The sequence below is a fragment of the Oncorhynchus mykiss genome, chromosome 12 (assembly GCF_057628025.1).
Source record: "Oncorhynchus mykiss isolate SJ-2025 chromosome 12, ASM5762802v1, whole genome shotgun sequence".
NCBI classification, from domain to species: domain Eukaryota; kingdom Metazoa; phylum Chordata; class Actinopteri; order Salmoniformes; family Salmonidae; genus Oncorhynchus; species Oncorhynchus mykiss.
In genome coordinates, this window is record NC_143033.1 from 76,947,619 (window position 1) to 76,975,037 (window position 27,419).

Consider the following 27,419-nt stretch of genomic DNA (forward strand, 5'->3'; position numbering starts at 1 on the left):
AGCCATGGCCAAGACAAAATATTCATAAAATAACAGGAAGCTGACACAATCTGATGTCACTGTGAATCCATCCCCCCAGTCACCTTCTTTGAGTCTCGCTGGCAGTCCACGCAACACAGCTGGAAAGTATTCACTGTGAACAAAGAGAAATTGTGAAGGGAAACTCAACACTCATCCTAGGTTTACACAAAGGTCAAGTCACTCATTTGAAACATCCCCTATAGGGGATGTAAGTGGCTGATCTGCTGTGCCTGTAAGCATAGATTTACAATGTATAATTGCACAACCACTTGTTAATGTAGCTAGGTTAGCCTAAATAGTTATTTTCTTTTGTGAGTTGCTGTAAAAACAAAATAGAAAATAAAGTAGAATGAGAAAAATTGGAAATTATAATATATTTCCCCCCACCATTCAATCATATAATTTACTTCACGTAAATTAAATTCTCTATGTAAAAGAGCACATTTTATAAGTACATTTTGTGATTGAATTTGTTCATCTGATGTGTGTAGTCCCTTTAAGGAGTCAAAAGAAAATGCTACATTTAAAACCAAGTGGGAAGCTGGTATTTACCACGCTGGTAAAAATCCAGTTGACCGAACCTACAACTGGTAATTACTAGTGGTAAACTCGTGTACCATCTCCGAGCTCTGATTTCTCACACATGCTGAACTCTGACGTCAAATATTAAGGAAATTGTCTCAATAACAGCATTTTCGGCAGTAAAATGCAACAACAAAACAGTATTTATAGAAAGCAATCTATTAGTGTGTTTTTTTTAACACTATAATTTGTTTGCGAGCATGATAGCTGTACTCTTATGTCGATGGTCTCAAGAAGTTCAAAGCACGTGAATGCACCGAACTCGTTTTTACGACTTTACAACTGGTAATTACCACCTTCCCACTTAGTTGTCGACGCAGCAGAAGTCCCAGCATCCCAAGCGATACAGCTAGCAAGCCAAACCGGCTTTTGACAAATATTTCCTATAACAAATCATTTGTGGGTGCAAAACCAATTTCAGATTAATACATAGGAAACGGACGTTATTGATGTTGCATACTGAATAGGTATGTATGTTCTGGCTAACATAAATGTGCCTCAACAACCCTAAATCGTTGCAACAAAACAAAAATACTAACTTAGCTAGCTAATGTTTTTAGCCTTAGTTCACATACGAACACGTTAGTTATAAGTTTCTCTGGCTAGGTAGCTATTTTACTCGATTACAAGCTCGGGTACATCAAGCAATGTCAGGACGAAAGAGGACGCAAATATCCGTACCTGAGTCCGAGGACCAACTAAAAAAGGGCGTGTCACTGAGACAGGTGAGGTCTACCGTCCATGACCATGAGAGCGGTGATGTTAAACCAGGGACAGTGAAGAGTCAGTACTTCTCCAAGGAGGGGGACCCTCAAAGGCTTGGAGAAGAGTTCTTCAACCAGCCCTGTATAAGTTTGGCTAAAGCATTCCTGGGCAAGGTACGTTCCCTAGAATCAAACATCATTGTAACCCATACCGCTGTTGAATAACCCTTGATCAGATATAGATTATAACACAGTAGCTAGGCCTATGACTAGGGCAGCCCTCGTGATGGGAAGGGGGCTCTTTGTGGACTAATGTCTACCCCTGATATAGCTACAGATTGTTACACCAGATAATGTGATTGAACCTTTTTTGCTCCATGAAGTAATCCAACAATATGTACGCTACCATCTTGTCTATTTCAAGTCTTTTCTCATTGATCGAGACTGGTGGGTGTCCACCCAAGGTGCTCATGTCATGAAGGACAGACACCTGTCTCGATCAATGAGAGAAGACTTGAAATAGACAAGATGGTAGAGTACATATTGTTGGATTACTTCATGGAACACAAATGGAAAAACAAAAATTATTATCTGGTGTAACAATCTGTAGTCACCTCTAAGGATTATTGTTGCAACTAAGAGTTGGAAAGGTCATCTATTTTAATCCTGAACAGAAACACTGTGCTTGCATTCAAACGACCAGTAAATTTCAAAGCCAGGAAGTGCTTGGTATGCAGAGTTACTATTAATAATCAGAGCCATGACTCCTTTGCACTTTGCTTCTTTTTAAGCCCTCCAGTGGCTGAATCCTGTGCATGTTTGTGTTTAATTAAGCTAAGTCTGGACCAGTTTACAGGAAGGCTGTAATAAAAAGTATGAAAGCCATTATCATGTGGCAAGGCTTCCGGGCTGGTTGTTAATTGTCAGAGAAGCTTGGTTCCCCCCGGTGTGATCATGCATTCCACCAGCCTTCCAGCACACACTGCCTCAGAACACTGTGTGGTTTGTGAACAGTCCTTTGCTCAATGCTGAAATAATTGCTCTCCTCAATGGTGACTTCTTTCAATGGCACTGAAAGAAACCCTCTGACTCTGAGTAGTTGGTGCTGACTGAGATCCAAACAACTGATGGGAGAGGACTTATCTTGTAGAGAAATATTGTTTTCCTTCTCACATTAACCTCATTTTATACTACTTTGTCCCCCCCAGCAACACCTATACTAAATGCCTTCTCAATGGAGTCTCATGGCCTCTGTTGATTTTGTATTTATTATGGATCCCCATAAGGTGATGCCAAAGCAGCAGCTACTCTTCCTGGGGTCCAGCAAAATTAAGGCAGTTTATACAATTTTAAAACATTGCAATACATTCACAGATTTTACAACACACTGTGAATCCTCAGACCCCTACTCCACCACTACCACATATCTACAGTAATAAATCCATGTGTACAGTGGGGCAAAACAAGTATTTAGTCAGCCACCAATTGGGCAAGTTCTCCCACTTAAAAAGATGAGGCCTGTACTTTTCATCATAAGTACACTTCAACTATCACAGACAAAATGAGAGAAAAAAAATCCAGAAAATCACATTGTAGGATTTTTAATGAATTGGTCAATAACAAAAGTTTCTCCATACTTTGTTATATACCCTTTGTTGGCAATGACAGAGGTCAAACGTTTTCTGTAAGTCTTCACAAGGTTTTCACACACTGTTGCTGGTATTTTGGCCCATTCCTCCATGCAGATCTCCTCTAGAGCAGTGATGTTTTGGGGCTGTTGCTGGGCAACACGGACTTTCAACCCCCTCCAAAGATTTTCTATGGGGTTGAGATCTGGAGACTGGCTAGGCCACTCCAGGACCTTGAAATGCTTCTTACGAAGCCACCCCTTCGTTGCCCGGGTGGTGTGTTTGGGATCATTGTCATGCTGAAAGACCCAGCCACGTTTCATCTTCAATGCCCTTGCTGGTTGAAGGAGGTTTTCACTCAAAATCTCACGATACATGGTCCCATTCATTCTTTCATGGATCAGTCGTCCTGGTCCCTTTGCATAAAAACAGCCCCAAAGCATGATGTTTCCACCCCCATGCTTCACAGTAGGTATGGTGTTCTTTGGATGCAACTCAGCATTTTTTGTCCTCCAAACACGACGAGTTGAGTTTTTACCAAAAAGTTACATTTTGGTTTCATCTGACCATATGACATTCTCCCAATCTTCTTCTGGATCATCCAAATGCTCTCTAGCAAACTTCAGACGGGCCTGGACATGTACTGGCTTAAGCAGGGGGACACGTCTGGCACTGCAGGATTTGAGTCCCTGGCGGCGTAGTGTGTTACTGATGGTAGGCTTTGTTACTTTGGTCCCAGCTCTCTGCAGGTCATTCACTAGGTCCCCCCGTGTGGTTCTGGGATTTTTGCTTACCGTTCTTGTGATCATTTTGACCCCACGGGGTGAGATCTTGCGTGGGGCCCCAGATCGAGGGAGATTATCAGTGGTCTTGTATGTCTTCCATTTCCTAATAATTGCTCCCACAGTTGATTTCTTCAAACCAAGCTGCTTACCTATTGCAGATTCAGTCTTCCCAGCCTGGTGCAGGTCTACAATTTTGTTTCTGGTGTCCTTTGACAGCTCTTTGGTCTTGGCCATAGTGGAGTTTGGAGTGTGACTGTTTGAGGTTGTGGACAGGTGTCTTTTATACTGATAACAAGTTCAAACAGGTGCCATTAATACAGGTAACGAGTGGAGGACAGAGGAGCCTCTTAAAGAAGTTGTTACAGGTCTGTGAGAGCCAGAAATCGTGCTTGTTTGTAGGTGACCAAATACTTATTTTACACCATAATTTGCAAATAAATTAATAAAAAATCCTATAATGTGATTTTCTGGATTTTATTTTCTCATTTTGTCTGTCATAATTGAAGTGTACCTATGATGAAAATTACAGGCCTCTCTCATCTTTTTAAGTGGGAGGACTTGGACAATTGGTGGCTGACTAAATACTTTTTTGCCCCACTGTATGTATAGTGTGTATGTTATTTTGTGTGTATGCATGTGTCTGTGCCAATGTTTGTGTTGCTTCACAGTCCTGCTGTTACATAAGGGTTTTTTAAATCTGTTTTTAAAATTGAATTGTACTGCTTGCGTCAGTTACTTGATGTGGAATAGAGTTCCATGTAGTCATGGCTCTATGTAGTACTGTGTGCTTCCAATAGTCTGTTCTGGACTTGGGGACTGTGAAGAGACCTCTTGTGGCATGTCTTGTGGGGTATGCATGGGTGTCCGAGCTGTGTGCCAGTAGTTTAGACAGACAGCTCGGTGCATTCAACATGTCAATACCTCTCATAAATAAAAGTAGTGATGAAGTCAATCTTTCAGTCAGGAGAGATTGACATGCATATTATTAATATTAGCTCTCTTTGTACATCCAAGGGCCAGCTGTGCTGTCCTGTTCTGAGCCAATTTAATTTTTTTGTGGCACCTGACCACTCGACTGAACAGTAGTCAAGGTGCGACAAAATTAGGGCCTGTAAGGACCTGCCTTATTGTGTTAAGGCAGAGCATCGCTTTATTATAGACAGACTTCTCCCCATCTTAGCTACTACTGCATCAATATGTTTTCACTATGGTATTTTACAATCTAGTTCTACTCCAAGCAGTTTAGTCATCTCAACTTGCTCAATTGACACATTATTTATGACAATATTTAGTTGAGGTTTAGGGTTTAGTGGGTGTTTTGTTCCAAATACAATGCTTTTAGTTTTAGAAATATTTAGGGCTAACTTATTCCTTGCCACCCACTCTGAAACTAACTGCAGCTCTTTGTTGAGTGTTGCAGTCATTTCAGTCACTGTAGTAGCTGACGTGTATAGTGTTGAGTCATCCGCATACATAGACACTCTGGCTTTACTCAGTCAGTGGCATGTTGTTATTAAAAATTCCTGATTCTAACGGGATTATATTTGATAGGCTTCCATTAAGACAAGTAACTCTTTATCCACATTATAGCAGGGGGTGTAAAGCCATAACACATACGCTTTTCCAGCAGCAGACTATGATCGATAATGTCAAAAGTTGCACTAAAGTCTAACAAGACAGCCCCCACAATCATTTTATCAATTTCTCTCAGCCAATCATCAGTCATTTGTGTAAGTGCTGGGCTTGTTGAGTGTCCATCCCTATAAGCATGCTGAAATTCTGTTTACTGTAAAATACCATTTTTTTCCCAGAACTTTACTTAGGGTTGGTAACAGGCTGATTGATCGGCTATTTGAGCCAGTAAAGGGGGCTTTACTATTCTTGGGTAGCAGAATGACTTGTGTTGTTTCTGTGTTCCTGTAACAACATTGGAGTCCAGCTAGCGGTTGCACAGCCATTGGCACACATACACCATCAGCAGGGCTTATTGTGACCCCAAACATGTAGTCTAGTTCTCTTCAGAGACAACAATAGATCAAGTTCCTACTGAAGACATACCCACTGAGGACACACACGAAGGAAAGTCTTTATTTAGGCCATCCCTTGTTTGTGCTGCAAGGTATTGGTGCGTCGGAGTGCGTGTGGCACTGAGCTGAGAGGGAGGGTGGTGGAGACTGAGGCCTACCTGGGAGGAGAGGACAAGGCCTCTCACTCTGCTGGGGGAAAATGCACTGAGAGGAACACAGCGATGTTTATGAAACCTGGCACCATCTATGTGTACCCCATCTACGGCATCTACCTCTGTATGAATGTTTCCAGTCAAGGTAAGACCATACAACAAAACAGTACAACAGCCAGGCTTACCCTGAAGGCAGTGGAATAAACCACCAGTAATAAACCAAACTGCCATTAAAACCACATGCAGTAAAGTTCAGTGTGTTGGCCTTATCTGTAGGAAAATCACCTCATTAGAGACTAAGTAGTGTTGTATCTCCCAGGCTCCCCCATGTTACTTTCATTAGGCCATAGTTCTCTCTTTTTTTCAACTGTTTCTCATTATTGAAGACGTTATATTATATGTTGCACCATGTTATTATCCATTCATTCACACTGGAGAAAGGGCAAAGGAAGGAGACAGTATGGCTCTGCTCTATCATGCCCTGTGTTTGTTCTCTCTAGGGGAGGGTGCTGCCGTGCTTCTTCGGGCTCTGGAGCCTCTACATGGCCTGCCTCTGATGAGGCAGCTGCGGACAGCCAGGCGGAGAGAGGGGGCCCGGCCCCTGAAGGACAAGGAGCTATGCAATGGTCCCTCAAAGCTGTGCCAGGCCCTGGACATACCACGCTGCTTCGACCGGAGAGACCTAGCCTCAGAGCCAGAGGTGTGGCTGGAGAGGGACCCCCAGATAGGACCGCAAGAGCCAGGCCTCAGGGAGGTGGTCTCAGCAAGCCGGATCGGCATTGACTCTCATGGGGAATGGGCCACCAAACCCCTGCGCTTCTATCTGCGTGGTCACCACTGTGTGAGTGTAGTGGACAAACAGGCAGAGACAGAGAGTTGAAATTGGGAATATTTTTGGAATTGTATCAAACCATGATGAGTACATAATGTTTTTTTCTTAACTATAACCAGCTTTTTACAGACAATGCTAGAGCAAGTGAAAACATGTCAGCTATGAGCTATTTCAGTAATTTGGTCTAGCTATAGGCAAATCATTGCAAAAGACCCAAAGCCAAAATGTTTGCACCGAGGGGAATCCAGACTCAATAGATACACACATTGTTGCACAAACACAAATCCCACAGATATGGAATATGCCATATTTGTATGCTACAAATGATTAAACTACATTCCAAACATCTGTAAAATATTTGATCTAGCCTCCCCTCCCTTCTATCAAAGCAACTAGAATTTCCATTCCAGTCATTCTCAATCTTCCACCTGTTTTTTAATAAAAGTCCTTGCTTGAAAAGTTATCTTGGAATCATTGATTTCACAGATGTTTGGAACGTCGTGCTCCTTCTCTCAAAGCAGAAACAGCATGTCTGATGTTTGGCATCTATTCATTATTTTCCTCCCACTGAGACCCCTGGGGGAGGCAGCCTTGCCTGCAGCCTGGAATGAGCATTGGGGTTGTTTTCCTACATTGTGTTTGTTGGAGATGATTTATCACTTTTGGGAATCCCCCAAATGGAAAGGCTCAAGTGGAGTACAGTGTTTGAACTGCCCAATTTATAGGTGTCACTAAAGCTCTTCACACACTGTTATTCAATCATGTAGTATTGAAAACAAGGCATTGAACGTAAAACATCTAAGAGACAAAAAAACAAATTAAATCATCTAAAAGCTATATACATTTACTCACATTCCCCCAAGCAGAGCAGACAGTTATGCTTTTTTAAATCAGTATCTTTTTCTGGTGCATTGATAGATGAGTACAGTATATTAGTTACCTCAAATTGCAATATTATCCAGTTGGCTGAAAGCAGCAAGCACCATAATAAGGCCTTTGTACAGCAGCAGTCCGTATCATTCTGTCCGTCTGGTATTTCAGAAAGGGTCCTTCATCTCATGACAGACCTCTACTCCAGAGGAGACTGGAAGAGGGAGATGACAGACCTCTCTACTCCAGAGGAGACTGGAGGAGGGAGATGACAGACCTCTCTACTCCAGAGGAGAGTGGAAGAGGGAGATGACAGACCTCTCTACTCCAGAGGAGAGTGGAAGAGGGAGATGACAGACCTCTCTACTCCAGAGGAGAATGGAAGAGGGAGATGACAGACCTCTACTCCAGAGGAGACTGGAAGAGGGAGATGACAGACCTCTACTCCAGAGGAGAGTGGAAGAGGGAGATGACAGACCTCTACTCCAGAGGAGAGTGGAAGAGGGAGATGACAGACCTCTCTACTCCAGAGGAGAGTGGAAGAGCGAGATGACAGACCTCTCTACTCCAGAGGAGAGTGGAAGAGGGAGATGACAGACCTCTACTCCAGAGGAGAGTGGAAGAGGGAGATGACAGACCTCTCTACTCCAGAGGAGACTGGAAGAGGGAGATGACAGACCTCTACTCCAGAGGAGACTGGAAGAGGGAGATGACAGGATCCTCATGGTTGGTGACCACCAGAACACTTCTGAATTTGTCAAAGAGGGTCTTCAGCTGAGAGCGCCTCATGTTTTCATTATACATGATCTCCTCCAGGTGATGGTGCCCTCGGAAGTAGTGCAGCAGCCTGGAAGGAACATCACACAAGAGGCAGAGAAATTAGACTAAAGCAAATTCTCCACCAAATCATTAGCTGAGTAAATCTAGCATGAAGCAGCACTTGTTAGAGCCAGTAATCACATTAGTGCATCCTGCACACTATGCAGTCACGCTATTGATTCACTGCTTAGGGCTTTGGCGTTTTCCTTCAAGCTTTTTCTCACTTTTGCCACTCAACAATTGCTACACAACTGAAAAAGAACATTCTCTTTCCCATATATTCTTACATGACGACAGGATGAGAAAAATATTTGTTCAAAATTTTGTTAAATTTTTTTTAAACAAAAATCCCTTTTTTTTCGAGTCACAAGAGCCTCCAGCCCAGGTCCTTCAAAATGACCCAGCCCACCTGTCATACTGGCTGTTACAAAATAGAGGGCGCCATTACGCCACTGTCCACAGCCACTGAAATACAGTAGCCCACCTTGGTGCCAACTAGTAAAGGGCAGGGGACATACTTTACCTGGCAAACATGCGCAGGTCTTCAGGGCTCTGTGCAGCCGGGATGTTGAGGATGACCTGGCGCTCGTGCTCTGTCAGGCTGGCCAGTAACGTCTCGGTCATCCTCCTGTTTAGTGGAGAGTCTCCACCAGGAAGCAGTTCTGCACTGGAGTTATCCATACTGGGACTGGTCAGGGTCATGTCATCACTGCTGGCTACAGGGAGAGAGAGTGAGGGGTAGAGAGAATGAGTGAGACAGACATTGATTGAGCTGACTAGAGGCACAACTGTAGCAGGTAACCCTATTGAACAGGTTAACCAGGTACGGTAGTATATTAAAACATACTCTATCATAAGAATAGAGCGTACTTCATCAATACTTCACCCCCAGAGTGCAAGACAGCTGGTTGAAGGGGCAGTTCACATACTTGGGGATCCGAAGCTGAGTGCGCTGGGGGTGCTGAGGCTGCGGCCCCCCACCCGGGCCACCAGAGGGAGCTCCTCGTCCCGCAGCAGACCTGACTCCTCCTCACTGGGGGGCACCAGCAGACACACGTAGGTATGGAGCTGGATCAGCAGGCGTCGCTGGAGCATCCACACCACCATCTGGATCAGTTGGGCCTGGCCAGAGGTGGAGGGGAAAGGAGAAGGGACACACTGGGTTAGAGGCACCACTCAAAGAAAATAACTGAACACGTGGAACTGGAAGAAGTGTCACCCTATAACTGGGCGCATCTGTTTCAGACAGACAGGTTCCAACCTGGCCCAAAATAGAGCCAAGAAATAGCTGTGTGTTCTGGTCCTGTTCTCATGAAAAATAAATGTTGAGAAGGATGGAGTTGATGTGATGTCTTTTATAATTTATCATCTTCGCTTAGAGAGCTCGGCCAAACCAGGATGGGTCTGGGAGAGAGCCCAGACGCTCTTTCTGCTTCAGACATCAGCATTTCTGATTATATGCTGAGTAGCTTTCTGGAAGCTATCTTTTAATCAAAACGAGCGTGTGTATTTCCTAATAGACCTACCTCCTGCACAGAAGCATCCAGTGGGTTCCTAAACTCAGACAGTGAGAGGGGAAGGGAGAACTTGGCCAGCATGGAAGGCAGGTCATGACCTGGGAACTGCTGGCCAAACGCCTCAGCCAATGGAGAGTACCTATGCAAGAAGAAGGAGATGGTGATTTCTTCATATTCTTCATATTGTACCCGGTACAAATGTTCAAGCAGGAGAGAATCCTTTCAGTCTCCAGTACAAAATACAGACGGACACAGTGGCCCAAAGGAAATCTAATTCAGTCAACAAAAATAATGAGTTAACATTATATGACATCACATTTTGTTATAGATTCACCATCCAATCATTAGGTCATAAGCCAATCATAATTCAACATTAGCGCCCTGATGCTCATGATGAGTTTATTATGTTGGTATAAAATGGATGTACAGATTACAGTGTCTGGTTCATTAGTTTAGCCACCTCTCAATACACACCCTGTTAATGAGGCATGGAAGGAATGAGAGAAGGAGAGAAAGGGAGCACGAGGCTGTTCAAACACTCACACACAGATACTCACAGGCTGATGTTGGCGTGTGGGGACAGCATGTAGACATTGTTCTCACACAGAGGGTACACTATGATGGCTTTTCCCCAGTACACCAGGTGAGCAGCAATCTGGAAGATCTGCACACACAACGAACAGATGCAAACATGTAACTGTGAAAATGCATTATTGGGCATGGACAGAACCTGTCTATTGAAATGAAATATTACTGAAGAGAAATAAGATTCCTAATTTACTCCACTAGATGGCAGTATGAGAACAGCAACATGACACCAACGCCATGGTGTGACATTGAGGACAGTTTGTAATGACTTGCTATTCTTTTTATTGACAATTCTTTATACTGCAGCATGTTAGTGTTCAGCAATTTACAATGAAATATGTTGAAAAGTGGGCTGATGTCAACTAAACCTGGCAACTAAACCTGGCTACAAATGTAGGGTATTTACTATTTAGGGTATTTCAATTGCTTTCAAATACATTTGGAAGTAAGTATTTATATTTCATTTTTAAAGACAAGTAGTTGAATATTGGAACGTATTTGGAAATACACTTTGGAAAGTATTTAAAAATACTAAAATACACTGACTCAAATACACTCCTATGCATTTAACCCAGGCATTTGAAAATAATATTTGAAATTAGTATTTGAAAATGCTTTCAAATAATAGTAGGCTATTTATAGGAAATTATTTTAAATAAATTTACATACTTCCAATAAGTATTTTATTCAGCCACATTATTTGAAAATACTCAAATACACAGAAAACAAGTACTAAAATAATAAAATCAAATACCCATGTATTTGAACCCGAGGCTGGTGTCACTGATACAAGGTGATCATACAAACCTGTAACAGGTTCAGGTCTGCATCCTGTGCCAGCTGCTGCAGGTTCTTGACTGCAGAGCAGGTCTTAATGAGGCGCACCAGAGCAGGAGAGCAGTCCAAAGGCAGCTGGGCCAGCAGAGCCTTCTCACTGTCCAGCAACAGCAGAGCATGATACGGCCTGGGGGACAACAACACATACATTTAACACAGAGCCCATGTTCATGACTAATTATCACTAGTTACATTCTATATAGTCCATGAAGTGTATGGAAATACACTTAGTGCCCCTTCATTGGGGGTGGCAGGTAGCCTAGTGGTTAGAGCGTTGGATTTGTAACTGAAAGGTTGCAAGATCGAATCCCCGAGCTGACAAGGTACAAATCTGTCGTTCTGCCCCTGAACAGGCAGTTAACCACTGTTCCTAGGCCGTCATTGAAAATAAGAATTTGTTCTTAACTGACTTGCCTAGTTAAATAAAGGTAAATTAAATTGCTAGAAATGTACTATTTTTTTTCTTGGAAAATACTCATAATATATAGCTATTATTATAGCTTATATTTAAGTTTCAATGCATGTTTTACTAAGGGAAAATTGGACTTGTAGTATTTTGAGATGAAGACGCTGTAACATTGCTCTGACTAAACATAAGCATGTGAAAGGCAGAATAAGTAAATAAAGAATGCCATTAGGTGGCGCTGTGGCCTACAGGAAATTATTGGTGGAGCTGCTCACCAGATGCAGTTAATTGTTCCACATAAAGAAGCAGGCCACAAGAGCTAACTGTTACCACAAAGACTTCTCTCTCACAGCCTTGGTATATAATTACTGTAAAACGTTCCATAATACAATCAGATCAACCTAATGTCCACATACAATGAAAGCCTACGAAGTTCTGCCGTCAGTTACAACTTGTAACCCACACGTCACAAACAGTGTTCAGTAACTCACAAAATGACAAACTCACACGCATACACACCTTATGGCCTTGAGGCTACGCTCCAGAGCCTCGGGGGGTACGTGGTTGCCCCCTACCCGGTGGATCTTGTGAGGTAAACAGAAGCTCACCTCCAGCCAGTTGTTGATATGGAGCCTCACCACCCCTGTTGTACACAGGCTAGAAACACAACACAGACTCTATTATTACACCTGCACTGTAAGAACAAAGAATCTATCCACAAATACATCATTTTGTAGGGTGTTTTTACAAACCTGTCATATGCCTCCTTCAAGTCCCTGGCAAGCTTGCATTTAGGAAGGATTTGTCTGAACGGTGACTGAGGGCTGCCATCAGCTAAGAACGAAAACACAGAAAATCAAGTCACATACATTGACCTCTCCATGACATTGTAAATCCATGTCGCGTGAAGACTTTGACAGACACCTCTCATCCCCATCTTCTTTGGAACAATATGGAGAGGAAAATATATGCATTGTTCTGTAAAATGCTATCAGAGTAAAGTGGGTACTTCGTGGTATATGGTACTTAATGGAGGGTACTTTTTGGTACTAGACTCAAGCACTGAGTGGTGTGTTTTGGGTAATGTAGTATGTGACTCACTCTCGGTCATGTTGGTGACCTCGTCCTGCACGGCCAGCATCAGCTTGGCCTCTCTGGTGAGGTACTGGCAGCGGCGCTCCTCGTGCTGCAGGGCGATGGCGATGCGCCGGGACAGGTTGTGCATGCAGCTGATGACTGACGGGTCAGCGTTGGCCTGTAAGGGGCGCAGGGACAGAGAGACGGCATTATGAGACACTGGTGCAAAGCAACTGGAACACTGGCCACACTTCAACACTTGGTTAAAGGGATACTTCGAGATTGTGGCAATTAAGGCTCTTTATCTAACTCCCCATAGTCAGATGAACTCGTCGATACCATTTTTATGTCTCTGCGTCCAGTATGAAGGAAGGAAAAGGTTGTGTCGTGAGCCAATTCTTACTAGCGTTAGGACTAGAAGTGTAGACTTCCAGTCATTGCGCTAACACTAGGTAGCAACTTCCTTCCAACTGCACGGAGAGACATAAAAATGGTATCCACGAGTTCATCAGACTCTGGGGAGGTAGATAACGGGCCTTAATTGACAAATTATCCCTTTAATTTTTGACTACTAAAATGTACTTTATTATTAATTTGTAGATGATTATAAATCTGTAATAGTTATAACACCTTGGTTGAAATTGTGAGCATCTACTAAATTAGTACATTGTAATTGTAACAAATAGGGAATCTATGGTCCAGCAAGTCAGTAACCCAAGATATCGGTTTGTTTACATCACTAGATCTGAGTATTAGCAGCATTGCTGACTGCAAAACATGTTGACGTTAAAATATTGTAATCTCTAACTTCAAAACAGCAATATTAGCAGCATAATCCATTTAGAGGTTCAATAATAACTATTTTATTTTATTATTGACTGGTAAAATGACCCTCGTTCCAAACTGCTCATTTAGAAAAAAATTGCATACTATACAAAAATAATATCAGATATTTTATCAATACATGCATGTCAAATTGTATTTTTGCAGTTAAATAATTTTGGGTGAACCCGAGATTGAGTGACATTACTGGCACTCAATTACAAAAAAATGAATCAATGAATCAATAATGTATTTAAACAAATTACTCATATTTCAAAATAAAAACCAAACAAGTCAAAAGGGCAGGACATAATTTTCTGCATTCTCATGTTAGGTGCAGAGCCATAGAAAATGCCAGTGAGTGACAGGCTGGGTGGGTTGCTGGGCAGATATGAGGTTAGAACATGACTGTGCACATTCCGCCCAGTTTCAGCTGTGCAGGGCTAGGCAGCCTCCAGTGAATCAGCAGTCTGCCAGGCTGAGTCATGCCCAGGGGAGGGTAGTGCCATGCTGGGTAGAGTGATTAAACAGAGCCCAATGCTCCCGCCCAGCTCTCACCCTTCTTTCCACCACAGATAGACCCCATGCTGGAATGTTATCACCCCGAGAGACCCATCCCTTTCTGAGAAAGCACTCTCCCTGACCTGGCCTCACCCACCCAAATTACCAGCTGATTTATTTAATTTATTTAGAGAAAATGTATTTATCACCAATGAATGTGGTGTTTGTAAAATAAGCACATAATGTGGAAAACATTTAGCTAATCCAAACTTGAGTATTAGCACTTATTCATCAACTTAAGAGGAATATTATTGACATGACAATAATTATATTCAAGAGGAAAGAGAAAGCTATTTATGGAAAATAAAAATTACGTTCTTACCCTCAGAGCAAACACAACACTGAACAGGATCATGGTGGGCATCTCCCTCTTAGGTGAGGGGTCTGTCTTGGACACCTGGACAGAAAGAAATAAGATAATAAATATAATAGATGTTCTAAATCACTCTGACTATGATCAATGGCTTTGCACACCACTATTTAAATCATAATCAATTTAAATCATAATAATTGCTATTGTATGTATTGAAATGTATAAAACAACACAGTGAAAACATTCATGTTAGTCCTGTGACAAAGCTAAAGAATAAACAGCTGTAAATGTCTCCTTTTATTCATGCCTTTTATACTGGTATTTTCAACATCTTATTTACAAAAATACATAAAAATATATTTGCACTTTTTAAAGCTTGGTTTATTACAGTAGGTATTCAATTAAGCTTTTAAACAACATTCTATGAGAGCCATAGCTCATGAATTGTTGGTATAATTTCTGAAAAGGGCCATTTTGTAAGGATACTAACATACAGCTCAGGCTCGGTTTTTAGGGGATCACACTGATCACACTGAGAAATTGCCATTTGGATACAATCAACAGCATACAAATCAGATGGATTAAATAAGTCTTTATGGAAAGCAAATTATTCACTGCACCAGTTGAGTAATTTGTTATCAGGTTCACCATGACACTAAATTTCAACCCTCCAATAGACTACATGTAGTCCAGTGAATGGAATAGTACCTATCATCAACCTACTTAGGTTAGATACGTTTTAGTTACGTTACAAACCATTTCAATATTTGCCTAGAATTTCACTCCAAATGATTTCTCCACCCCTTATATTCAACCATTCTATCTTACTTCTGTGAATTGTGAAATAATTATTGTGAAACACTGAGATGTAAGGCACTTCTTCCACTAGATGGAGCGAGGGACCTGAATTCACAGTCTCAGAGTGAAATTAGAAGTCAAAGGAGAATTGCTGTTTTAGATTGAGGGGAGAAGAACTGCCCTCTCTCATTTAAGCCACGAAGTTCAAAGCCGACCGCAGTACTGCAGAAATTGTTTGCAGAAAATAGTGATTGGGAAAATGTAGTGATTGGAAAAATGTTAATCTTCATGGTCAATCTTCATGTAAATAAATGAAAATATTCTAAGACAAGAATGGTACCAATAATTGCTTCTATTACACCAGATGTATGTCCTTGAACTGATTATTTTAAAACCAAAAGGTTGCTGGTTCCAATCCCTGAGCCAACTAGGTAAAAAATCTATCAATGTGCCTTTGAGCAAGGCACTTAACCCTAGCTGCTCCTGTAAATCGCTCTGCAGAAGAGCATCTACTGAATGACTAATGGAAGCTTGCAGTACCCCGGTAGGCCTTCAACTTGATATAATCATTGAGAGGGGGCAGCACGGAGCTAGCCTGCAACGTCACTTTCTGGAGTAGCTCAAACTGCGCATGTTATGTATCCATGAGACACCATATTAACCGACTTCCTTGGCTTCAAATGTGCTATTGAGTCTTCACAAAGGGATGAATTGTGTCACGTGACTGATGGCTTTGTCCATCCATTCATATACAGTCATTGTTCAGATCTCATGGTACTGCTGGACTGACTGACAGAGAATCTCTGCGGGCGAATGTGTAATTATGCTCAGGCCATCACAAATTCACAAAAAATGATCTTACCTGAATGGTGTGAGGATGCTGGAGGAGGGTGGGGTGCCCAACGAAACGCACATTGTCTATCTTCAGCTCAAACTTCTTCCCACACATATCAGACTTGGTGGCCAAGATAGTGGCGAGGATGATGTCAGAGAACCTTATTGGAGAAAGAGAGGAGAAAAAGACCTAAGTAAACCAGCTGAGAGTAGAGCAGGAAGGGAGGAGAGCAACAAGATATCTGAGAAAGTGCCAATTATATCTAATTCGGTTTTATTGTCTTTGTTTTATTATTTAGTCCATCAACCTATAATGGTAGTGTTTCTATGGATAGGAGGGTTAGGTTAATCACATGGATCAGCCTGCAACCTGATTGATGGATCACAGTTTGAAAGGAGCTGGTGTAAATAGTACTTGGAGAGGAGAGACGACAGTGAATAAGCCCCCTCTGGCAGAGAAGGTGAGGGCTTTGTAAAGGGGAGGTGACAGACTCATGCTGGTTTACATAGCTCATGCTGCAGGCTGGCCCCATCATCAAATACAAATTATATCATCATTATCAGGAGCTATTATTCCACCAGAAAACCCGAAAAGGGACAGATTCTAATCCAATCTTAATCATGACTACAGTGCCTTGCGAAAGTATTCGGCCCCCTTGAACTTTGCGACCTTTTGCCACATTTCAGGCTTCAAACATAAAGATACAAAACGGTATTTTTTTGTGAAGAATCAACAACAAGTGGGACACAATCATGAAGTGGAACGACATTTATTGGATATTTCAAACTTTTTTAACAAATCAAAAACTGAAAAATTGGGCGTGCAAAATTATTCAGCCCCCTTAAGTTAATACTTTAGCGCCACCTTTTGCTGCGATTACAGCTGTAAGTCGCTTGGGGTATGTCTATCAGTTTTGCACATCAAGAGACTTGACATTTTTTCCCATTCCTCCTTGCAAAACAGCTCGAGCTCAGTGAGGTTGGATAGAGAGCATTTGTGAACAGCAGTTTTCAGTTCTTTCCACAGATTCTCGATTGGATTCAGGTCTGGACTTTGACTTGGCCATTCTAACACCTGGATATGTTTATTTTTGAACCATTCCATTGTAGATTTTGCTTTATGTTTTGGATCATTGTCTTGTTGGAAGACAAATCTCCGTCCCAGTCTCAGGTCTTTTGCAGACTCCATCAGGTTTTCTTCCAGAATGGTCCTGTATTTGGCTCCATCCATCTTCCCATCAATTTTAACCATCTTCCCTGTCCCTGCTGAAAAAAAGCAGGCCCAAACCATGATGCTGCCACCACCATGTTTGACAGTGGGGATGGTGTGTTCAGGGTGATGAGCTGTGTTGCTTTTACGCCAAACATAACGTTTTGCATTGTTGCCAAAAAGTTCCCTTTTGGTTTCATCTGACCAGAGCACCTTCTTCCACATGTTTGGTGTGTCTCCCAGGTGGCTTGTGGCAAACTTTAAACAACACTTTTTATGGATATCTTTAAGAAATGGCTTTCTTCTTGCCACTCTTCCATAAAGGCCAGATTTGTGCAATATACGACTGATTGTTGTCCTATGGACAGAGTCTCCCACCTCAGCTGTAGATCTCTGCAGTTCATCCAGAGTGATCATGGGCCTCTTGGCTGCATCTCTGATCAGTCTTCTCCTTGTATGAGCTGAAAGTTTAGAGGGATGGCCAGGTATTGGTAGATTTGCAGTGGTCTGATACTCCTTCCATTTCAATATTATCGCTTGCACAGTGCTCCTTGGGATGTTTAAAGCTTGGGAAATCTTTTTGTATCCAAATCCGGCTTTAAACTTCTTCACAACAGTATCTCGGACCTGCCTGGTGTGTTCCTTGTTCTTCATGATGCTCTCTGCGCTTTTAACGGACCTCTGAGACTATCACAGTGCAGGTGCATTTATACGGAGACTTGATTACACACAGGTGGATTGTATTTATCATCATTAGTCATTTAGGTCAACATTGGATCATTCAGAGATCCTCACTGAACTTCTGGAGAGAGTTTGCTGCACTGAAAGTAAAAGGGCTGAATAATTTTGCACGCCCAATTTTTCAGTTTTTGATTTGTTAAAAAAGTTTGAAATATCCAATAAATGTCGTTCCACTTCATGATTGTGTCCCACTTGTTGTTGATTCTTCACAAAAAAATACAGTTTTATATATTTATGTTTGAAGCCTGAAATGTGTCAAAAGGTCGCAAAGTTCAAGGGGGCCGAAAACTTTCGCAAGGCACTGTATGTTTTTTGTTCTGAGAAATACGTTATTATGACTCTGCTTGGTTTAGCCATGTAGAAGAAGTCTATGTATCTATTCAGAATTGATTTCCCAACAATCAAATATCATCAGATGAAGTGGATTCCAACGCTGAATGAACTGAAGAATCTACATTGCTGGTTTTGGAGCAATCATTTAACAAGGCTTAATTGAAATGCAGGATTTACCAAGATAGACCAGTGAATCATTCCATCTGTAATAATTCAACAGGAATTTCAGAGATTAAGGTTGGCGTAGGTATATATATATATATATGTACACACACAGGATATTTATATATATATATATATATATATATATATATATATATATATATATATATATATATATATATATATATATATGCAAGACAAAACAGGAAGGAAGGAGTGAATAAAGACAAGGGTGTTGTAAACAAAAGAAAGGTGGTTTTAGAATGACTTGGTCTTACCCTGCTACCAACTGTTCATCAGTTAACGGAGTTTGTTCTCTGAAATGGGAGTAGGGCCATAAAAAAAAGAAAACGCAAACAAAAGGAAAAAAATGCAGCAGACAATTGGACAGAATGCATAACAGAAGGACATCACAAACAAAAGCTAAACAAGATTACCACTTGAGAGTGACTTGAATAAATATTTAAAAAGCAAATTGATCTCATTTTTGTACCAAAGACTTGATTACAGAAAATGTTGTAACGCTTCACGATGCATTGCTCTTGTCCTGGAGTACAAATGCTATAATTAACCCAGTAACAATGTTATGAACATGTTATTACAAAGTAATTTAACATTTGCTTTGTAATTACATAGTAGTCAACATTAGTTTTTTTTGTTAGTGGACTCAACTCCATTAAAATGCAACAACAAAGAAATAACTAAGTAACAACAAGTTACTAGAGTAATTACCATGTTAATATCATAGATGGGTTGAAATAGGTAAAGAGTAAGCCTAACTTGATGTAAATAGGCCTGTAGCTTTTATTGGGTAACTATCAATTGTAGGCATGTGTATTTTTGTTAAATTCTTGCTTTTAAATTAAATGAGTCACTGAAATATATATATATATATTTTTTAAATGCTGTGTCTTGTGGCCACTATTTTACATGCCAGTCATTTCTTATTATCTGAATGTCACTTGAAAATGTAAACGCAAACATTTTAAAAGCCCACATGTTAAACAAAAGGCACTGATGTAACAAGGTTAAAAAGCTCATGTAATCTATCAATTTATTTGACACACGTATAGAGTGACTTTCATAATCACATATTCCAAACAACAGATAAGGGGTGTATTGCCATGAACCCATGCTGTAATATCACAGACAAATATGCAAGAGGGCACAAATACAACCCTAGCCGTCTTGGGTGATCCAGAGCCAATAGGACCCTAGCCAACACACATGCCGCAATTGTTTTAATCAAATGTTGATTAATTTTGTTCTGATATGAACATATGCAAAACTTGACTAGTTAACAAAACGTATGATGAATATGCTGAAGTCTGTCACACTGGTGCAGTTTCACACAGTCCCCTACCCCATTCATAAATGCTAACTACTTTAGCACATATTGATGATATCTTCTGACTAGGGGAGTTTTGTTGCGAGCCCAAACACTTGCTCACTTGCTTTAACAAGCATTGCCTGAGGTCCTATATTGGAAACATAAGGGATGTATCTTTCATATCAGTGAGAAATACTTTTTATGTTTTATTAAAGTTACTACACACCTTATAGGGTTAGTGTTCCCACACGGCCATATCTCCATGTTTACAGAGCTTGTTGATGGAAGACATTGGCCGCCACCTGTGAAAATTGGCTATCTAGCGTGCTCCGAACACCTGTGTGTAAGATAACTGAGGAGGAAGTGTAGTTCATAAACTGGGGGCACACAAAGTGTATGGATCTGTGTAAAACTACTAAAGTAAGTGTATCTTTTTTTATTTGAAAGATTATTTCTCGCTGACATGAAAGATAGGGGGCATATCAGCATACGTTTCGAAAACCGCTTCGAAAGCGATGATTATTGACGTCTTTAAACCTTAAAACACAGCATCGAAATTGTAGTTTAGTCAAATGCGGGCGAATGTAATGGCTGAAAATCCTACATAAGGAGAAGGGTTTTCGAAAGCTAACAGTCCCCATTCAAAGGGATGTTGTTTATTTCCACGTCGTGATATAGGCCTAAACATGGAAACATTATGTAGGTGAATTTCCACGTCGTGATATAGGCCTAAACATGGAAACATTATGTAGGTGACATAATATGATGACCAATACCTTGAATCTCCATCTGGGTCTTCAAGAACATCTCCTGTAGTGTTCAATGCATATGGACTTCGCTGTTTTGCTATTGGGCAAAGACATCAGATTAGAAGATTTGTTTACCAAATCGTACATATCACACCACATAGCAAGCTAACGTCACACACACACGAAGGACTACTTACTCGTGAGTGATGATGTGCAATCTGAAACCTGTTGAAATGGGTACCTAAAGAGCAATTTGTTCCCTCGACTACCCGAAGTAACCAAAATTACACTGATAGGGCTTGTCTTTTCACCACATTTGAAGAACCTATTTTCAGACTGTTTATACATAGATTTTCGCTCGCCTTGTAAATCAAATGAAGATGAATGAATGTACATATTTTAACGTCGAGTTAGCAAATTATTTGTCAATTAATATTTAACAATACTGTAGCTAGTCACATGGTTATAAGAAACCTAAGTTGCCAGACTTTCCAACAATTTTTAAATATAACTTTAGCTAGCTCCGAGCTAACTAGCTTATGCTAGCTAAGAAATGTTTAGGGTTAACGTTAGCTATCGCAGCACCATTAGCTACATTGATTAACTACTTAACAAAACTCGTTAATATACTGGCGACGATATATTTGAATACTTATATAATTATGTTAGATGTGTTGTTTCTCTACTCCAGCTCAGCCGTCCAATGTTGTGTGTTACACTGATATGTGATGTAGACCGTAAAAATAGTTCCGCTAGTGGGGTGGGAGATTACAGTGACTATGTGAGATTATCGGTCGATTCTAAAACAAAAACCCTGTTGTAAAACTCGCATTTTACCAGTTAATATCATCACTGTTATTTTTCACATTCAGTAGCAATGCATCTGTACTGTAGCCTCGCGAGCCAGCATGATCACGTGAGGCTAATACAACTGGAATGCATAGAGCAGGGGTTCTTAAACGTTATCACCTAGAGACCCAAATAAAACATCAAATCAAATGTTATTGGTTTCATGCACATATTTAGCAGATGTTATTGCGGGTGCAGCGAAATGCTTGTGTTCCTAGCTCCAACAGTCCATTTGTATCTAACAATTCACAACAATACACAAATCTAAAAAATAATCAAATGGAATGGAATTAAGAAATATATAAATATTAGGATGAGCAATGTCGGAGTGGTATTGACTAAAATACAGTAGAATAGAATACAGTATATACATATGAAATGAGTAAAGCAGTATGTAAACATTATTAAAGTGACTAGTGTTCCATTATTAAAGTGGCCATTGATTCCATGTCTATGTATATAGGATAGAAGCCTCTAAATTGCAGGGTTCAGTAACCGGGTGGTAGCCAGCTAGTGATGGCTATTTAACAGTCTGATGGTCTTGAGATGGAAGCTGTTTTTCAGACTCTCGGTCACAGCTTGGGTGCACCTGTTCTGACCTCACCTTCTGAATGATAGCAGGGTGAACAGGCCCTGGGTCAGGTGGTTAATGTCCTTGATGATCTTTTTGGCCTTCCTGTGACATTGGGTGCAGTAGGGCAGGCAGTGTGCCTCCGGTGATGCTTTGGGCAGACCGCACCACCCTCTGGAGAGCCCTGCGGTTGTGGGCGGTGCAGTTGATACAGCCCACAATTGATACAGTTGATACAGTTTGCTCTCAATTGTGCATCTGCAAAAGTATCTGAGGGTATTAGGAGCCAAGCCACATTTCTTCAGCCTGTTGAGGTTGAAGAGGTGCTGTTGCGCCTTCTTCACCAATCTGTCTCTGTGGGAGGACCATTTCAGATTGTCAGTGATGTGTACGCCGAGGAACTTGAAGCTTTCCACATTCTCCACTGCAGTCCCATCGATGTGGATAGGGGTGTGCTTCCTCTGCTGTTTCCCTGAAGTCCACAATCAGCTCCTTCGCTTTGTTGACGTTGAGGTTATTTTCCTGGCACCACGGTGCTAGGGCCCTCACCTCCTCCCTTTCGTCATTGTTGGTGATTTGTTGTGTCATCTGCAAACTTGATGATTGAGTTAGAGGCATGTATGGCCACGCAGTCATGAGTGAACGGGAAGTACATGAGGGGTCTGAGCACGCACCCTTGTGGTGCCCCTGTGTTGAGGATCATCAAAGTGGAGGTGTTGTTTCCTACCTTCACCACCTGGAGGCGACCCATCAGGAAGTCCAGCACCCAGTTGCACAGGGCAGGGTTCAGACCCAGGGCCCTGAGCTTAATGATGAGCTTGGAGGGTACTATGGTGTTGAGCTATAGTCAATGAACTGACGTAGGCATTCTGACGTAGGCATTCCTCTTGTCCAGATGGGATAGGGCAGTGGCAGTGTGCAGTGCGATGGCGATTGCATCGTCTGTGGATCTTTTGGGCCGGTAAGCAAATTGAAGTGGGTCTAGGGTGTCAGGTAAGGTAGAGGTCATATGATCCTTATCTAATCTCTCAAAGCACTTCATGTGAGTGCGAAGCGGCGATAGTCATTTAGTTCAGTTACCTTTGCTTTCTTGGGTACAGGAACAATGGTGGACATATTGAAGCAAGTGAGGACAGCAGACTGGGATAGGGAGAGATTGAATATGTCCCTAAACACTCCATCCAGCTGGTCTGCGCATGCTCTGAGGACATGTCTAGGGACGTCGTCTGGCCCGGCAGCCTTGCGAGGGTTAACACGCTTAAATGTCTTACTCACGTTGGCCACGGAGAAGGAGAGCCCACAGTCCTTGGTAGTGGTCTGTGTCGGTGGCACTGTGTTATCCTCAAAGCGGACAAAGAAGGTGTTTACCTTGTCCAGAAGCAGGACGTCGGTGTCCGCGACATGGCTGGTTTTCCCTTTGTAGTCCGTGATTGTCTGTAGACCCTGCCATATACAGTGGGGCAAAAAAAGTATTTAGTCAGCCACCAATTGTGCAAGTTCTCCCACTTAAAAAGATGAGAGAGGCCTGTATGTATGCTTGTTTGCATGTGACTATTCCTCTTTTGTTTGTTGATATTTGTTAATTAAAAATAAAATACAAATCAATTAGGGAGCCAATTGTGAGCACGGAAATCTAATGTAGTCTCATTATTATAGTTAGGGAGAACATTTCCGGAGCCTACTACTACGTAGCGTAAGTAACGTTAACATTAGATGAAGTCGGTTAACTTTTAAGCAGTTCATGTTAGCCAATTAATTTAAGGAGAAATGCTGCTGATTTTCATGACCTAGCCTAGCTAAATACAAAATTATCCGAATGGTAAATATATATATATATTTTTTTTTTTAAAGAAAACTATGCGTAATATATTATATGATTCTTATAATGCTAATTACGGAATATTGTGAAAACTATGTGGCTAGCTTTATTTAGCAAGCATGACTAACTGGTAGCCAACTCTGACGGATCAATGCACGTGTAACGTTAACGTCGATCATTTCATGTTCAAATCCATCTGCGTATTTATTTGTTGATGTTTTAACTGGTTGGCAGCACGCCTCAACAATTAGCTAGCGAGTAAAGCAGTTTTCAATTGCCTTTGTACTTTGTTTTATGTGTGTGCAGAGTACCATCTCATCACAAACTAGAAACTCCAGGATTCGTTTTATTCCATGTTGATTAACACACAGAACGCTTGCTAGCCCTATCCAGAGAAGCAGGGAAAGACTGGAAGAAATGGACAGAAGATAGCTGCCATTCTGAATATGTACAGCCAGGTATACAAATGAAATCAGTAAGCAAAATGTAAAGCAAATTATTGGATTGAAATGATACATTTTAAGATCAGTGATGCCCTTACACAGATATATAGTTTGTTTGTAATGTTTCCCTGGAGCAACCACACAATCTGAACAACGATCGAACTGTTGTCCTCAGATGTCTTCCAGCAATACTCCAAGAGTATGTTCATAACTGTTCATAACTTGCACGGTGGGTTGTGTTTGTGTGTGAGGTTAAAATATTATTTGACCCAAAATAAAGGAGGGGTTGTGTGTCTTCATAAGAGTTTATTGTGACATGATAATTACATTTGCATGTTCTTTCTCAGGAGGGAACATCCCAATACCCTGCAGCCATCGAGAACAGCAGCCATCATCTGTCATTGATGACGATGGAGATGTAGCTGCTGTGCCATTCCATCCAGGAAGAGTCTACGTGGTCCTTGAGGAGAACGTGGTTACGAAGGATTTCCGGTGCTGGCCTAATGCACTTGTATGTTTGTACGGGCTAATGTACTCACTCCAACATGGATACCCGAATTGCACGAAGAACACGTTTGGGTTTATACAAAAGGTGTTGTTAAACTTGGATGGAGACAGAATGAACCCAAAGGTTCTTGCTTTGAAAAATCAACTGTAAAATACCAATACCAAAAACATTTATGGCGCTAAACAATTGTAAATAGTTACGTTTTCCTATATGGAAAAGAGATTTTGGGAATAAAAAAACAACTGAAGAAGACAAAATGTTTTGTAGGCAAATGCCAACTAAAATGTCTGCCTGCATTTGATTTGATCTGTGCCTTTAGTCAAACCGGTCACAGAGATACAGAGATACAAGAGTAACTTGACTTCAGTTGGTGTAGAGTTTAATTGAAAGTGTTTCTGTTTGGGAATCCTGAACATGGTCATTGGGAAGTTACCTTACAAATCCTTGTATATATGACGCTTTAGAAGCAATGGACACAAATCTCACATTGCTGACGTCATCATATGAAAAATGGCCGAGGTCCCAGAGGATAAAAATGGATGGGGAATCTTCATGGAGTTGAAAGGAGAGGTCGTTTGCATACCTGTGTAGTGTTGTGGACCGGTACATATAAGAAGGTTGGGGAAACAACGTTCGCACACACTGTCTACTTGCAGTTAGGACGTTTATTTGTCAGTTTAATGATTTGGCGTGACACCTTAGTCAGGAATGAAGGTTTAGAACCGAAACATTGCGTGTATAAGGACATTTTACAATCTGCAAGTATTACTTTGTTTTGTAAACATAATGGATTGAAAATTGTCGTGGAGGAAGATATGTAAATTGTCAAGATTAATCTTCATTTTAAACAGTTGAATGTAGTGAAGTTGTTAGAATGTGAAATGGATGTCGCACATCACTACCTCATTTTATTTTAAATTTTAAATTGAATGGAAGCTACCACATCAGTTGAAAGTGTTAATTGGAGAAGGGTCATTATACTGTGCTTATGTTTTAATAGTTACGTTGTTGATGGGGAATGTTGCAGTGTTACACAGTATTGAATTGATTGAAAGTTGGAGGTTTGTTATCGGAGTTTTTTAAAGTTCTGTTCAAATGAGTCATGCTGTACAGAAATGGCATTCATCTATTGATGGATGCTAAAATAGATGAATCATGTTTGGTGCATTCATGTAATTAGAGATGTGTTTCTGAAAGACGCAGTGTTTTAAAGAAAATGTATTTTTATTTTTTAAGAAAAAACTGTTGTAAAGCTAACTTGCTTTAGACTAGTTGACTGAAAGAAAGAACTTGGATTTTAAGAGTAGTTTTTGACTTAATGTTGATGTGCAGCTGGTTTCCACAAATTATTTGAGTTACTTAACAAAAAATATCAAGTTACACACACTAACAAATATTGTGCCCTGTTTACTTAAAAAAAATGTAGGTAGCTATTTGCATCAGCCTTTTAAGTATAATATACACTTCACTTTTAGTGCATTACAAACTCAAATATATTAAGTGCAAACAACTAACAGGCTCTCAACAATTCCTTTCATTCAACTTAATTTTATCAGGTTCAGAATGTTTTTTGTTTGTTTGACCTGCTCAAGTCCTTCAAGTCCTAGAACTAATGTTAAGTTTGATATACTTAATGTAATCAGTTACAGAACCAATATTGTACGTTTAATTTGCTGAATTTATTCAGTATCATAATTGATATTCTATGTTTAATCTACAAATGTTTGCTCAGTTACTTATGGTACTCAGGTTAGTAAAATGCATTTAAATTGGGTTCCTACTACTCAAATATACTCACAACTATACTTAAAAAGCTGATGCAAATAATAATAATAATAATAATAATTTACTAAAAATTATTATTTATATACAAGGGAATATGCACAAAAAAAACAACAGTGTTCAACTTCAAACTTCACCTTTGTTTTGAATGAATGTTTTCTTCAAACTTCAATCTTAAATTGCCCCTTAAACCCTACTTTTTTAGCATTATTTTGTAATCTGTAAGAATTCTGGGAAAACGCCACCTTGCCTCATTAGGTAAAATTACATCCAGATAGCCTGCACCTGACTACAAATCATTTCAGATCTTCACAATTGCATTACGTTTAAGTGATAGATTGGGATTAGCACTTTGACCTCACATCTTGTACAGTTTGGAAAGAATTCTCTGGTGGTCTGTGTGCCCCTTAACAACAAAGCAATATTAATGATATATCTTAGTCTTTACACAAAGCACAATATGAACTTTAGCTCAAATACAACCTCGTTCAAACTGTTTAGATTAATCAAAACATACATTGCACATATTGTTACAAAATATATGCCAAAATGTCCCTTAAACCTGACTCCATATGCACTAGTGAAGCCCATATGGACATATTATTTTGACAGCTATAAGCATTCTGGGTATAACTCCACCTTGCCTCCTTAGGTAAAGTTACATCCAGATAGCTTGCACCTGACTACAAATAATTTCAGAAATCCACTAGTGCATATGGAGTAAGTTTTAAAGCAAAGCTGTTTTTTAA

At 40.7% G+C, this 27,419-nt stretch overlaps 2 protein-coding genes and 1 long non-coding RNA gene across 11 annotated transcripts; 2 read left to right on the forward strand and 1 right to left on the reverse strand.

The window, feature by feature from the left end:
• Positions 1–905: 905 nt before the first annotated feature.
• mpg (N-methylpurine DNA glycosylase) lies at positions 906–7,190 on the forward strand. Of its 2 annotated transcripts, none has more exons than XM_021625272.3 (3): positions 906–1,481; positions 5,840–6,044; positions 6,400–7,190. In XM_021625272.3, the coding sequence occupies exons 1-3, from the start codon at positions 1,251–1,253 to the stop codon at positions 6,777–6,779; spliced, it is 816 nt and encodes a 271-aa protein (XP_021480947.3). In that variant the 5' UTR covers positions 906–1,250; the 3' UTR covers positions 6,780–7,190. The 2 variants fall into 2 exon arrangements, with proteins under 2 accessions (XP_021480947.3, XP_090049505.1); XM_090193379.1 differs by having other exon boundaries at positions 937–1,070.
• On the reverse strand, positions 6,776–21,596 carry LOC110538440 (GATOR1 complex protein NPRL3). 8 transcript variants are annotated; one of them, XR_016485273.1, is made up of 15 exons: positions 20,896–21,438; positions 20,726–20,795; positions 18,898–18,936; positions 16,202–16,334; positions 14,551–14,625; positions 12,870–13,023; positions 12,521–12,602; positions 12,288–12,425; positions 11,333–11,489; positions 10,495–10,601; positions 9,947–10,076; positions 9,291–9,542; positions 8,944–9,136; positions 8,080–8,448; positions 6,776–8,042 (listed from the first exon to the last, which is right to left on the reverse strand). XR_016485273.1 is itself a non-coding variant. In XM_036938334.2 (14 exons), exons 1-14 carry the CDS (start codon positions 21,092–21,094, stop codon positions 8,283–8,285), a joined length of 1,836 nt encoding a protein of 611 aa, XP_036794229.1. In that variant the 5' UTR covers positions 21,095–21,437; the 3' UTR covers positions 6,776–8,282. The 8 variants fall into 8 exon arrangements, 2 of the variants coding, with proteins under 2 accessions (XP_036794229.1, XP_036794231.1); XR_016485270.1 differs by having other exon boundaries at positions 9,350–9,542; positions 20,896–21,437; XR_016485271.1 differs by having other exon boundaries at positions 7,998–8,081; positions 8,201–8,448; positions 9,350–9,542; positions 20,896–21,437.
• A 2,646-nt stretch (positions 21,597–24,242) lies between these two features.
• LOC110538454 (uncharacterized) lies at positions 24,243–26,282 on the forward strand. Its single transcript, XR_002475761.3, has 2 exons — positions 24,243–24,395; positions 24,728–26,282. It is a non-coding gene; the product is annotated as an uncharacterized LOC110538454 (long non-coding RNA).
• Positions 26,283–27,419: the final 1,137 nt, after the last annotated feature.

What these genes read in the sequence shown, in the direction of transcription:
- mpg (XM_021625272.3), top strand. Translation starts at nt 1,251, where the DNA reads ATGTCAGGACGAAAGAGGACGCAAATATCCGTACCTGAGTCCGAGGAC. An exon ending in CTAAAGCATTCCTGGGCAAG is followed by an intron (nt 1,482 to 5,839) that starts GTACGTTCCCTA and finishes TTGTGCTGCAAG; the next exon opens with GTATTGGTGCGTCGGAGTGC. An exon ending in TATGAATGTTTCCAGTCAAG is followed by an intron (nt 6,045 to 6,399) that starts GTAAGACCATAC and finishes TGTTCTCTCTAG; the next exon opens with GGGAGGGTGCTGCCGTGCTT.
- LOC110538440 (XM_036938334.2), bottom strand. Translation starts at nt 21,094, where the DNA reads ATGTACATTCATTCATCTTCATTTGATTTACAAGGCGAGCGAAAATCT. An exon ending in CGTAGCCTCAAGGCCATAAG is followed by an intron (nt 11,490 to 12,287) that starts GTGTGTATGCGT and finishes GTTGTCCCCCAG; the next exon opens with GCCGTATCATGCTCTGCTGT. An exon ending in TGGATGCTTCTGTGCAGGAG is followed by an intron (nt 9,543 to 9,946) that starts GTAGGTCTATTA and finishes ACCTCTGGCCAG; the next exon opens with GCCCAACTGATCCAGATGGT.